Source organism: Alternaria novae-zelandiae (genome assembly GCF_023758075.1).
Source record: "Alternaria novae-zelandiae strain BMP 2774 chromosome Unknown scaffold_17, whole genome shotgun sequence".
NCBI classification, from domain to species: domain Eukaryota; kingdom Fungi; phylum Ascomycota; class Dothideomycetes; order Pleosporales; family Pleosporaceae; genus Alternaria; species Alternaria novae-zelandiae.
In genome coordinates, this window is record NW_026056977.1 from 1 (window position 1) to 13,712 (window position 13,712).

The 13,712-nt window shown below is 53.6% G+C and overlaps 4 protein-coding genes across 4 annotated transcripts; 3 read left to right on the plus strand and 1 right to left on the minus strand.

The window, feature by feature from the left end:
* Positions 1 to 1,769: 1,769 nt before the first annotated feature.
* On the plus strand, positions 1,770 to 2,765 carry J4E88_007816 (uncharacterized protein; the record flags this gene model as incomplete). Its single annotated transcript, XM_049401431.1, has 1 exon — positions 1,770 to 2,765. One exon carries the CDS (start codon positions 1,770 to 1,772, stop codon positions 2,763 to 2,765), a length of 996 nt encoding a protein of 331 aa, XP_049252504.1.
* A 307-nt stretch (positions 2,766 to 3,072) lies between these two features.
* Positions 3,073 to 4,185, minus strand: J4E88_007817 (uncharacterized protein; the record flags this gene model as incomplete). Its single annotated transcript, XM_049401432.1, has 1 exon — positions 3,073 to 4,185. The coding sequence occupies one exon, from the start codon at positions 4,183 to 4,185 to the stop codon at positions 3,073 to 3,075; it is 1,113 nt and encodes a 370-aa protein (XP_049252505.1).
* A 3,169-nt stretch (positions 4,186 to 7,354) lies between these two features.
* J4E88_007818 (uncharacterized protein) lies at positions 7,355 to 9,637 on the plus strand (the record flags this gene model as incomplete). The annotated part of the gene is made up of 3 exons (XM_049401433.1): positions 7,355 to 7,727; positions 7,775 to 9,069; positions 9,116 to 9,637. The coding sequence occupies 3 exons, from the start codon at positions 7,355 to 7,357 to the stop codon at positions 9,635 to 9,637; spliced, it is 2,190 nt and encodes a 729-aa protein (XP_049252506.1).
* Positions 9,638 to 12,246: 2,609 nt separating this feature from the next.
* J4E88_007819 (uncharacterized protein) lies at positions 12,247 to 13,509 on the plus strand (the record flags this gene model as incomplete). The annotated part of the gene is made up of 1 exon (XM_049401434.1): positions 12,247 to 13,509. One exon carries the CDS (start codon positions 12,247 to 12,249, stop codon positions 13,507 to 13,509), a length of 1,263 nt encoding a protein of 420 aa, XP_049252507.1.
* Positions 13,510 to 13,712: the final 203 nt, after the last annotated feature.

The window sequence follows — 13,712 nt, forward strand, 5'->3', positions numbered from 1 at the left end:
GGGGGGGGAGTTGGTAGGTTCGAAGGACGTTTTGAAGGCTTTTGGCGTTGTTGCTAGCTATTGTTTATTGGTGTGTTAGTCAGATAGAATGAGCCTGGGTTGTCATTAGTTCAACACGTAATGATACCAGACACTTAAACACACTTAAACTCTTGGGCTTTTCGTGAACGATCTTCAAATCTTCGGGGTCTTGCGCGTGATAAATGACTCCCAGCGCTGTGATAACTTCGTTGATGGATATTGTCATAAGATCAAGGCAATGTTGCGGATGCCCTGATAACGGAACCATCTCCGATTCAGTAGGATGTTTGTTGGGCGACTACGTTGGTCCGTCTGCCAAAGCATACTGATCTAAGTTCAGTACACAGCGTTCAGAGGTTGTCACAACACCAGACCTTGGGTTCCAGCGTTGCTGAAAGAGTTGTAAAGGTTTGCGTCTATGTCGGTGTTGACGCACGGAACTACCTTCTCCCCTTGCATCCATCATGGTACTTTCTCGTGTCTTTATTAAATTCTGACCGCTCACATAGCTTAAACCCTAACAACAACTTGTTTGTTACCATTGAAGCGGCTCCGAGAACGAAAGCTAGTTCTGAATGACCGTAGGTGAGTATGCCAGAGATCGAGTTCGATTTTGCAGCTGCAAGAGCTGACGCTTTCCACACCCTCTTGTTCGAGTCTGCAGCTGTGGATTTGCTTCTTACGCTCAGACTGCATGAAACGCAGCACCGATGCCAAGATTCCGTATCGCAGTTCATCTCTTATCACCACTCCGACTTGAGATCCGAAAGTTTCGGGGTTGGGTAAGCATTTCGTGGCATCGTCCCCATTGCCCCAAAGGCGTAACTCCAGGCCGCTGCACCTGGGCCCCAACAAACGCCACACTTCCATCCCCATGGACTCGGCAACAAGTAGCCGCCAAACGAAAGACCTGTAGTGCGCATTACAATCGGACAAGACTCGCGCCAGCCTCTGAGATCAGGTCATTGAAAGGGCCGAACAGTTCGGTGATGTAGCGCAATCATCGGACGGACGCCCCGGGACCACCTACGTCATGGACTCTTCGAGCAGAGCCGCATCCGCATTGGGGTCAGGAACAACGTCTTTTGCTCCACACAAGCGGCGCCTGGCACATGGAAATCCATATCATTCCGACACGTTCCAGACGCACGTCTCACTATTGCGGGCATTTCGGCTGTCCTGCAACAGCGGTGGGATGATTGGCCGATGCCGCCCGAGGCGTCCTCTGGGTTTCGCAGCTCAATATTTCTTTTACAATGTGCAGGTATAGGCTGCATGCTGTGCCGACAAAGCGTAATCGCGACGATATAGCCTACATTAATCAGCTGCATCACAGCTGACAACACCGCGAAGATGCAGCATGAGGAAGCGAATATACCGGAATCGGCAGATCTCGAAATTGTCATGCTGGAGATGCGACCCACAAAACCACGTTTTCTAGTGGCGGTCGACGCACCCAATGTGTAAGGCACGGCGATATCCAGACCCTGGACCCAAAGACCCTGTGCATTATCAATACGCGACGTCATGGGGGAGAAGTTTTCGAACGTAGCTCCAGCGACATTCATGGCACATGTAAGAATGAGCTGTAGGTTGGCTCTAATCATATATAACAGCAAGTCGCGGTAGTCTTTGTGAACATATCAATCAACTTCACATCAACTTTCATCTCTTTTGCAACAAGATACCCAAAAGTTTTTCCATTCCATCACTTTTCGACCTATACCACATCACAACACACCACCAAGATGCCTTCTTTCACCGTCTACAAGGGCTCCAAGGAGAGCAAGATTGTCAAGTCGCAAACCACCAAGCCCGACCTCGAGAACGACCAGGTTCTCATCAAAGTAACTGCCTCCGGTCTCTGCGGAACCGATGAACACTACAAGGGAGCCGACATGGCCCTCGGCCACGAGGGTGTCGGTGTTGTCGAGGAGCTTGGACCCAACGTGCAGGACCTGAAGAAGGGCGACCGTGTCGGGTGGGGATACGAGCACAACTCCTGCGGCCGCTGCGACAAGTGCCTCACAGGCCAGGAAACCTACTGCAGCGAGCGCCAAATGTACGGCATGGCCAACCTCGACCAGGGCAGCTTTGCTTCCCACTCCGTTCAGCGCGAGGCCTTCGTCTTCAAGGTTCCCGATGAGCTCACCGACGCCGAAGCCGCACCCCTGATGTGCGGTGGAGCCACCGTCTTCAACGCCCTGCACACCTACAACGTCAAGCCCACCGACCGCGTCGGTGTCATGGGTGTTGGCGGTCTCGGCCACTTGGCCATCCAGTACGCCGCCAAGATGGGCTGCGATGTCGTCGTCTTCTCCGGATCCGAGAGCAAGAAGGACGAGGCCATGAAGCTCGGCGCAAAGGAGTTCATTGCCATGAAGGGCAAGTCCGAGATCAGCGTCAGCCGCCCTGTTGACGCTCTCCTCGTCACCACTTCTGTCATGCCCGACTGGAAGCTTATGCTCCCTGTTCTCAACAACAACGCCATCATCTTCCCCATGACCGTTTCCGATGACGACTTTGCTATCAACCACATGGCTCTTATCGCCAAGGGCATCACTGTTCAGGGCTCTGTTGTTGCTGCCCGCGCTGTTCACCGTAGCATGTTGGCTTTCTCCGCGCTACATGGTATCAAGCCTATCACCATGGAGTTCCCGCTCACCGAGAGTGGTATTGAGGAGGCGATGGCCACTCTCCGGGATGGAAAGATGAGGTACCGTGGTGTACTCAAGCCCCAGTAGATGGATGGCTTTGTATGGAAAGATGGTAATGGAAAGGTTAATGAGCGGTGTATGACTAGTAGATACCGATGATAGACTTACGAATCTCATTTGTTTGAACATATACCACATTCTGTCTTAGGTGATGACTTCTTTGTGGACACTGAATATCCATTGTCTGCACATGAGCGCGGTGATTTCCCCTAACGGAGTACATGTATCTCCGCCTCCAAGAATCCGAAATGTATAGAAAGACCCTCTCGGCCTTCTATCCAGCCCCGTGCAGTTCTGGCTGTGTGTATCGAACCCCCCAGCGCAAAACATCCATTTATGCTGGAAACAAGCGGATAAGCACCGGTAGAATATCCCTCGGCTCCATCGTCTGCAAAGCCGCAATAGCAGACCTCACATCCGTGACCAGTGTTCCTTCGACCTCAGTTGCACCAGTCTTGGCCCCCTTTCCATCCTGCCCCCTAGCCTCATTGGTCTGCGGTACGTACGGAGCCAGAAGCGCCTGCAACAGTCTATTACCACTATCGTCTTCGCCTTCGCCTTCTACCCGCTCAGGCAACACCAAGTTTGCCATATCGACATTCCCACCCTCGCTCTTCCCCTCCTCAGCACGCACACCCATCTCCCTCTTCCCAGGCACCACCCCACCAACAAACTTGCCAACCTTCCTCTCGTACCGCTCCCTACCCAACTGTGACTCTGCAACACGCAACTCAGCCTCCCAGTCTTTGCTCAGCTTCTTCATAGCGTTCTTGAGCAGCTTCTTCTGCGCACCGCCAAACACGGTGAATAATTCCCATGGTCCGGTTTTCCATGTCAGGATGAAGGACTCTCGGGCGGCAAAGCTGGAGGTGGGTGTGTTGTGGTGTTCGATGACGGCGGCGAGGTATTGCTTTATGAAACGAATGGCAGCAGGAGGGATGGGTGCGTGTGTGGGAGTGGTAACCCGTCCGGGGCGGTAGGAGTCTATGGTTCCACGACGACGATCGAGTACTCCTGCTTCACTGTATGCAGAGTTACTCTGGTCGCTTGACTGCGAGTGTTGAGCTAACAGCGCAACGAAGATCGCGGTGTTCCACCTCATGGTGTCATGGAAGCGTTGGAAATGGTGCGTTTGGTCGAGTCGGTAGAACCAGATCGCTCGAGTGATTTCCATACTTTGTTTTTCTCCATCTTTGATGGGCTTGCTCGCGTAGCGGTCGATGGCGGCGCGGTTGTGGAGGAAAAACGGGAGTTGGATATCTGGTGGTATGTTGGCGATATCTAGCGCTCGTGGAGTTTGGTCGAGGATGTCCGCTAGTGTGACTGTGGGGAGGTGGTTAGGCGGTACGCCTTGAAGCTTGTTCTTTAGCAGTAGTTGAAGTTTGGCTTGGTTGTGATTGTCAGGGCCATCAGTCTTGTGCTCGAAGGCAGTGATAGCGTGCGACATCTTGGACTTGGATGCTTGATAGTACGAGAGGGCAATGTATCCAAAGTACGATTATTAAGAATAGTCGGTATTCAGCGCACGTGCGCAGATCCGTTTGCTCGCCGATGGGGAAAATAGGAAGTGAAGGGCGGGAGCTTGCATACCTTCAAACGCCTACACACCGCCGCGGACGGAGGAGCAAACAAACACTGGGTTTCCGTCTTCCCAACCCCGCAAGTAGAAGAAGATTGTCGACTAGAACATCCTTGATATGCTCTTCGAACTGCCAAGTCTCTCCTTGGTACTCTTTTCAGTGCGATTCTTTTCCAGTCTTGATCAGACGACGATTCGCAACGTTACAACTTACCCATGAGCAACTCATAGCAGTGACCCTAACGGCCGTGCATAACAGATACCCCAAGCTCCGGTATCACCATACTCATATCGAAAACACGTCTATCAGATTTATCACTCTCATTCACCATCAGCTTCATTGCCTCCAACGGGGACAACCAAAACCCAAAAGCGGGCAGTACATCCATGACATAGTCCCGCGCTTCGAACTTCGCCTTTTCAGCTCGCTTGAGCCATCCCAAAGGATCGGCAAACCAGCGTTCGTAGTCTTTCTTTAACGCAGCTTGCGCATCGTCTCGATCGTGAATATCGTCGTTTAAGATATCGTTCGCTAACATAAGTTGCACTTGTGTTGTAATTTCCGACGGCACAATAAAGAACCGCGAAAGTAGAGTCATAAATCGATGGTATGCATGTTTGGGATTGTTGAATGTGTAAACGCCTATGTAGTGGTACTTTAGGTCCTGCGATATGGGCCGTGGGTCTCTGGTGAGATGCTCAAATGCCGGAGTATGAGTGGCGATTGGGAACAAGCGGTTGAACCACATATCGAAAGATATGCAGCACGCATTGACTTCCAAGTTGATCCGCCCGACTTTCGAATGGAGTACCTGGATAAAAGATAGGGAATGGAGGATTTGCAGACATGTTGAGCTATAGACTCCTGAATGGGCAGTGTAGTGACGGGATATACAAGCACCTGCACAACGTCGAAAGTTGTCATCCCCAATATTTGTATAGAAAAGGCGGATGTGCTAGGCACGAGCTTTGCAAAAGCCGTGCCGCATGCGGGGCGTGATGCAAGCTTTTAGTCAGGTGCTGTTTAGCTAGTGGAAACCCCAGATTCGAGAGACGAGTTTTCGAAGGCGTTCATCGGTCGCAGTCAAGTCTTGAGACGAATTACAGACTTCAACACACGAATCGAAAAAGAGATGAGAAAGGAATTGACAAACCTTTGGTGCAGCCCGCTGCTAGTCATGTCAGGCAGCTTCATGTCACCTGGCGAAATAAGCTGGAGAAATGAGGTATCTTCTACGAGCATCCGCAATGTTGATGAGAGTTTCCGTCAAACAAGACATCACAAAGAACGTCAAGAAGATCGTTGATGCACGTTTGTTGATGTTGGTCAAACGTGCGGTTACGCGTTCGCGCCCACTTGTTGGTGGGGCAGCTCCACCGCTAGGCGCGCATAGGGAAGATGACGATCTTCAGGGTCAGTCCAGTGCGAAAGGTTAGAAGATGAGGCTGCGCAAAGTGTATCGATAGATGTGAGCGGGCCGGAAATCTCTGAGGTAGATGGGCAGATCGCGTGTTTCAGATGTGGGTGAGACGTTCGTTGATCGTTCGCAGACACGCGTTGCGCAGGTGGGCTCATGACGTCTGTCGCATGGCTTGAATGATGATCGTCCGGAGTGGTGGCTGGGTAAACACTTTCAGTCGATGGAGGGCCGATGTGGTGAGGTGGAAACAATGATATTTACACTGATGCCACGTGAGGACATTACGCAAGCTGCGGATGGAGATGCCGTAGTGACCAACGCCCAGAAACAGCAGGCAGACTACGCTGCAGTGTAGTCTTGTCCATCTCGATGTGGTGAAGATGGCGCCGCTTGCAGCGAGTCGACGGCTCATTGACCTCGCTGGCCAAGTGCGCCACAGTCAGATGCGGCATGATTGGCATGATTGGCTGGAGAGGCTGGGTGTGGTCTATTTGCGTGCAGCCATCCGCTGGTGCCGAGAGCACGGATGGGGTCGCTGGCCAGACAGTCCAGACTTGGTGTGCCGCAGGATTCCGGATGGCATAATATTGACATCCTTCAGGGAGCGGTAATGTGCAGCGGGCGGGGATGGGCTGCAAGAGCGAAATGTCGGTTTCGCGCGTATACGGCAATAAAATTAGAGGAAATACGAAGAGCTGGGCGGACCTGGCTGGCAGACTTTCAGTCAGCGCGAGAAGAGGCCTAGAGCGTCGTGTTGATTGGCCCGACGAGATTGTTCCTGCGTGCGAGTGTGGCGAAGCAAGTGCCCCTGCCCCCTCGCCCCTGCCTCATCCGAGTGTTCCAGCTTGGTCAAAGAAGAAGGCGCGCGTTCTGGAGCCTGCGAAGACAAAGGCGTCTGGCAGAGAAGCAAGTGTTGACGAACTCAAGAGCAGTAGAGCATAGCGCAGTCCGTAAATGCTCCGACTGTTCCTTGCGATCGCAAACTTGACAGCCGTTGGATGCTCTGAGGCTGGGCGCTGAGCAGGTGCCGCGCGTATTCATCTGGCCCACTCGCCGCGACCGTCGCAGTCTCGCTCCCCTGAAGCAGCCGGCACGCGGTGCATAGACCTCAGCTCCTGCGAGCTGGCATCCTCTTACCATCCGCCCCATCTCCTGCTCTCCTCAGGCACTTTCCAAACACCAGCGTTAGGTGACGACGAGAGCGCGCTGAATCGTTTTTATTGGGTTGCGTGCAAGTGCTGATCGCGCCCGTCCGGTCGTTTACACATATCCCCTTCCTTGTACTAGCCCTAGCGTCGCCCAGCCGCCGACAGACAGGCCTCTTCGCCTCGCTGCTTCCCGGTTTCCCTTCCCCAGTTGTCCTGCGCAACCACCTCTTTCGACATCACCGCCCATTCGTCGCTCTCGACTGCCACTCGCTCACCCGCACCTTCACCTTCACCCACCCCGTCTATTCACGCCCCCAGGACGCAAACGAACCCCATTCACTGTGACTGTCGGACTCCCTCGCGCCGCTGGTTTGGCCGACCTCCCTCCGCAGTACTCGTAAGGAGTACGCCCGCGCCTTGAGGCACCTCGCTCCGCGCACCTAATACACCACAACAACACCGCCCGCCATGAAGTTCTCCCTCTCCAAGTCGCTGCTATGGCTCGCAGCCATCGCGGCGCCCGTCGTCTCGGGCGAGCGCATCATCGAATCCAAGTCGCTCAACCCGTGCATGTCCAACTCCAGCTTCTCCGCCACCCTCTTCAACGTCGCATTCACCCCCAGCAACCGCAGTCTGGGCTTCAAGATCGAGGGTATCTCCAACATTGCCGGCAAGATTGAGGCCGACATCGAACTGCTCGTCTACGGATACTCCGCCATGAACGAGAAGCTCGACCCCTGCGGTCAGAAGGAGCTCGAGGGCATGTGCCCAATGAACGCCGGACCGCTGACTATCAAATCCAACATCGACATTAGCCAGGACATCATGAGCGTCATCCCAGGTAAGAAACGTCCAAAGTTGCTGCCCAACCCCCCTAACACCACACAGGCATCGCATACACAATCCCCGATCTCGACGCAGTCGTACGAGTCAAGATCAGGTCTGCAGAGACCCATCAACAACTCGCGTGTGTAGAAGCAGAGCTGTCAAACGGACATTCGGTCGACCAGAAGGCTGTTGCATGGGTGACGGCTGTCATAGCGGGTCTGGGTCTCATGGCATCCGCTATAACGTCTGGACTGGGTCATTCCAACACCGCCGCGCACGTTGCCGCCAACGCCATGTCGCTATTCGGTTACTTCCAAGCGCAGGCCTTCATCGGTCTCTGCGCCGTCCCTCTCCCACCCATCGTGTCCGCCTGGACCCAGAACTTCCAATGGACCATGGGTCTCATCCGTGTTCAATTCCTTCAGGATATGGCAACATGGTACCAGCGTGCTACTGGCGGAAGCCCGACCACCTACCTGTCCCAGCTGTCGTACATCTCCATTGAGGTCCAGAAGTCGAGGAAGATGAGGCGTGCGCTGGACTTCACCACCGGAGCTGTCGGTCGTCTCATGGCCCGTAGTAACGCTGCCGCCACCGAGGCACAGGCTGGAGGAGACCGCTTGGTTCTCCACGGCATCGAGCGTGTTGGTTTCAAGGCCAAGATCGAAACGACCAACATCTTCTTCACTGGATACACCTTCTTCGTCATCTTTGTCCTCTTTACCGTCATCGGTGTCGTGGCTTTCAAGTACATCTGCGAGGGTCTAGTCAAGGCCGGCAAGATGAAGGGCGACAAGTTCGTCGACTTCCGCAACGGCTGGCAGACTGTGCTCAAGGGTATTCTCTTCCGTGTCGTCCTCATTGGCTTCCCGCAGATGATGATGCTGAGCTTCTGGGAGTTAACTAAGCGTGACTCTGCTGGTCTGGTCGTTCTGGCTATCCTTTCTATGCTCACCATGATTGGTATCCTCGCATGGGCTTCTTCCAAGGTGGTCCGAATCGCCCAGCGCTCCATCGCCATGCACAAGAACCCTGCATACATCCTCTACTCGGACCCTGTCGCGCTCAACAAGTGGGGCTTCCTCTACGTTCAGTTCAAGGCGGCCGCCTACTGGTTCATCATCCCATGGCTCGGATACCTCCTTATCAAGGCCATGTTTGTCGGTCTTGCGCAAGGTGCATTCAAGGTTCAGGCCATCGCCATCGTTCTCATCGAGGCTGCTCTGCTTGTCGGTGTATGCGTCCTTCGTCCCTGGATGGACAAGAAGACCAATGGTTTCAACATTGCCATTGCTGCTGTCAACTTCCTCAGCGCCTTCTTCCTGTTGATGTTCACCGAGATTTTCAACCAGCCTGTAAGTAGCCCTCACTCCCACCACGATTCCCAACTAACGTTCGTAGGCTATCGTCACTGGTGTCATGGGTGTCATCTTCTTCATCATTAATGCCGCCTTCGCCCTGATCCTCCTTCTCATGCTTCTTGTCTCGTCTGGATTCGCTCTGTTCACCAAGAACCCCGATACCCGCTACCAGCCAATGCGCGACGACCGTGGCTCCTTCATCAAGTCGCAAACTCAGCTAACTACTGAGCTCGACGCACTCGGTGCGACTGCTCGTGGTGAGGGCAAGGGCACCCACCCATACACCGGATCACGAAGCCGCATTGATGACGATGACGACTACTCTTCCGAAGAGCAGCGCCAAATGGCTGCTAAGGAGGGCGGCTTCAACGAGCACTACGCTGCCGTGCCACCACGGAGCCAGGGCAATGACGGAACTGTCTCACCAGCACCGCCATCCTTCTACGAGCGCCGCAGCCCAGCACCATCATACCGTCCTGGTAGCAACGGCCAAGGTCAACAACAGTACCGACAGGCCAATACCTCAAGCCCATGGCAACGAGGCGCAGGATACGATAATTGACGCCAGAGCGAGCACGAGGAGCAGGTGGGCCAGATCATCGATTCGTATCATCGCTCCTCAGTCGCTCAGCAGCAGCAACATCAAAATCAACAAAACAGGTTCTGAGCTATCTATGCGTTTTGTGCATATCTTGGGTATCCACACCAATATACTGTAATCATCAATCGAAATGGGTTCACATGGCATCAGTGCAGAGGGCGCAATCACACGATTACCCATCATGAAGCCGGCGTTTTCTTCAATCTCTCTGTATCCGGTTGGGCAGAGAGTGGTACTTTTGGGTTTTCCGTTGACTGATCAGCATGGAGGATGATAATACCTATATCCATCTCGTATATATGTAGTCTTTCTACCTCTGGCACTTCATCGGTTGCTCTTTTCTCTTTGTGTCTGGGTGTCCTTATCTCCTTTGTTCAAGCAATGGGCGCAGTGGAAGACTATTACCAATTCCCTTCAGCGTTTCTGTTCGCAGCGTAGTACCGTGGTCCAGCGTAGGACGGACAGTCGATCGGCGGTGGCTCGGTGAGAAGGAGATAGAGTAGCAGAGCAATGAATCGTCGATTATTCAAGTTGATCTATCTTCTCCCTTTGACCTACCGTGGACTTGATAAGAAGCAAATTTGAGCCATGAAAGTTTTGGCTGGAAGGATGGCTAACCCCTAAGTATACAGATCAGATGGTTCGCAGCATGAGGTTTGGTCGGGCTCCACTCTCGTGCATGGCGGCTATTCGAGGTTGGTAGATTGGGCTGTCAAATTTCGCTTATCAGCGTGGTACATGCCTAATCTGGCGTGCGCGATATCAACAGGATGGATCTGAAGATGACTCCCACGTTTCGGTGAACGGGTGGCTTGAGGAATCACCCGATGGGCAGTTAAGCAGTACAAGCTCGATAGCCCCCACATGCAGCCGTGTGCATCTAGCGCAATCTGCGAACTATACGTGCGGTCGATAAGCCCACGCCCGTTGTCCTAGTCTTGGTTCGAAAGCTTGAAGCTCAGCTACGTCAACAAAAAACACTTTATTGAGCTACCGGCATTTCATCCGGGGTAGTTTGTTCACGATGCTTGATGCCGCAAGCGCAGAGCAGGGGGCGTCGGCGGAGTTGCCCCAGTTTTCACAGTAAGCGCTGACGAAAGAAGGTATAACGAAGGTCACGATGCAGGATAAATCTTTTCGGTGATGACAGCATGTAGTAGATGATCTTCAGCCGCTCAGCTCATCTCCACGTTTCGCTGTCATGGTGACTCGGACGGGACGGCAGTCAAAAGATACACCAGCGATGTGAGCCAACGACAGGCTAGCGATAACTCACGATAGCTCCACAGCCTTCACGATCTCATGACTTAGCTGTGACAAGTGCGACAAGTGCCGCAGCCCATCTCCACCAGCCACGGTGTCAATAACGACGTCACAGAAAAGAAGCACCGAAAGTCTCCAGAGAAACTCCGAGCAAAAACGTCAAGTTTCGCATGTCCATCCAAGCAGAGAGCGCGAGGCATGGCACGCAGCCAAACGTGTCGCACACAAAGGCACACCCTGGATGGGGAATGGTGAGGTCGCGCAGCCCAATCAAACCACGCACGCTCACCCAGCGCAGGCCAGTAATTGGGGACCCGTAGCCAAGGACAGCGCGCCATCAGTGCGCTACCGCTCTTAGCCAGCTGCGCGACCACCCGGCTAGGAAAGACGTGTGAATGGGTGGGCTTCTGGAATCACGGAGGTGTTCCCAGGGGATGCGCTTTGTCTCTTCCCCCACCGAATCATCGGCGTCCAACAGCGCTGCCTAAGATTGCTATCGCGTTGGTACGGGTAGGGATTCCACGAGTGCCACCCGTCGTCCCCGGATACTCCGGGGCGCAGCGCGGTTCTTTGCTTATAGACCCGTTTGCAGGTCCCGATCGCTTTTCGACTCATCGACACACAGCCAACAACGCTTTGGCTGCGGGCCTTCCGCACGCGCCGCCCATCGTTTTATTGCGACTATCATCGACAATGCTTCTTACTCTCTAGTAGGTTGCGCGGTAGCCTGCTTGTGGATCCGTCCTCTTATCTCGTGTACCTTTACCTGTAGCACTATACTATCTCCCTTTCTTTGTTGGTTCCCATCTCTCGGTTCCAGACCCAGGTTTGACACGCCCCGTTCAAAAAGAGACGTCCACTCACCTTTTTTGCTTTGCAACGTTTCTTGTCTTGTTTGAGAATTCGTTCCTGTTTCGCATCGTCTCTTCAAGTTCCCTGGACCTTTCCCTCCCGCGCTGTTGCTTCAAGCTTCAGGCAACAGTTCTCCACGCGCTACTCGCACGCTGTAACTCTACCGCGTGACTTGTCAAACTTGAACATCGTCAAGCAACTCTTACTGTAAAACGAACATGGCGCAACTTTCACGGTTCACTTTCCCTGCTTCAAGGGAAGATCCGCCGATAGTCGAATCATCAGCGACACCACTCACGCAGAAGAGGCAACAACCCCAACTTCACCTGCTGACGTACAGCGCATCAAGCCAAGATCATACGATCGGTGCGTCTGACAAGACATTCTCAAGACCGTTTGCCGTACGAACGCTTTCTACACCACCGACCTCTCCAACAAGGAAAAGATCTGTAACTATGGGTGCGCATGATCCCCGAAGCATGCACAACAGTGGTGCCGACACACCTCCCATCACACCTGGCAGCGCCTCGCATTCCAAGTCCAACTCGACGTCGTCCGACTTTCTAAGTTCGTTATCGAGTCTACGACGTGGCGATTCGATATCGTCCCTCAGCCGGCCTCGACTATCACTGGACGAGTCACCGCAACCTGTCAGCACCGAACTCACCACCTTCCCGTATCACCTAACGGACTACGAGTTCAAGACGGATGATCGCGGGCGTAAGAAGACCATCGGCGAAGGAGCCTGGAGCGATGTCTTCCTAGCGAAACCCTGCCCGCCCAAACCAACCGAACAGTCGCCATCACAGCCTCCCTGTGGCCCCGACATGACTCCACCACTCACCCCAGTCCGAAGTATAGACTCTGGCGTAGACCTCAGTCGACTACCCGCCACCCCACCCATGTACGCCGTAAAAGTACCAGCCATGACCAGCGCCAAAAAGGTGCTCAGCGCAGAAGCAAGAATCCTATCCTATCTCTCCCGCTTCCCCGACGCAGAAAGCCACATCGTCCCCTTCTACGGCCTAGACACACGCAATGGTGCCATCCTCCTCCAAGCCATGGACGACACGCTCGAAGGCTGGATCCAAAAGACGCTGAATACGCTGGACGAAGAGGCTCGAGCAGCGAGACTGGCCGAAGTCTTCCCTAGCATCGCCCTCGCACTGCTCAACAGCTTGGCATGGATGCAAGACAAAGGGTGTACCCACGCCGACATCAAACCATCTAACATCCTCATCTCCTCCTCTTCTTCCCCCCTATCAACCGCCGCGCCCAAACCCATCTACACAGACTTCTCCTCAACCATCCTCTCCCACCCGTCCGCCACCATCGAATCCACAGCCTCCCCCCTCGGCGCAGGGACATGGGATTACCTCGACCCGTCACTGCTCAGCTCCTCCTCTACTTCTCCTCCCTCCGCGACTTCAGATCTCTGGTCCTTGGCTATCACGTTGCTGTTTCTTATCCTGGGTGGCTCGCCGTATGATGCGTTCAAGGGGAATAAGTATCAGCAGAGGGAGATGATTAAGGCGGGGTGTCCGCTGCAGGTTATGGGGCATGATGACTTGGGTGTGAGGAATTTGGAGAGGGTGCAGGGATTAAGTCGGGATCTTGGGTTTGATCTTTTGGGGTGGTTTGGAAGGGTGCTTGTCAAAGATGGGGGAAAGAGGGTTGAGTTAAAAGAATGGAAGGAGGAGTTGGAGGGGAAGCTTTGAAAGGGCATTTTGGCTGGGTAGGGTAGAGGGTTTAGACGCGTTCTTCTTCTTCTTGGAAGGGTATGTTTTCAATGGCGCTTGCTAGAGATAGAGAGCTGCTTTCTGTTCTGTGTCGCTGAGGACATTCGTTAGATACCCCCATTATTTATACCGTTATTGTAATCACATGTCGACACTGGTCTTGATCAATGTTTTAGAGATCT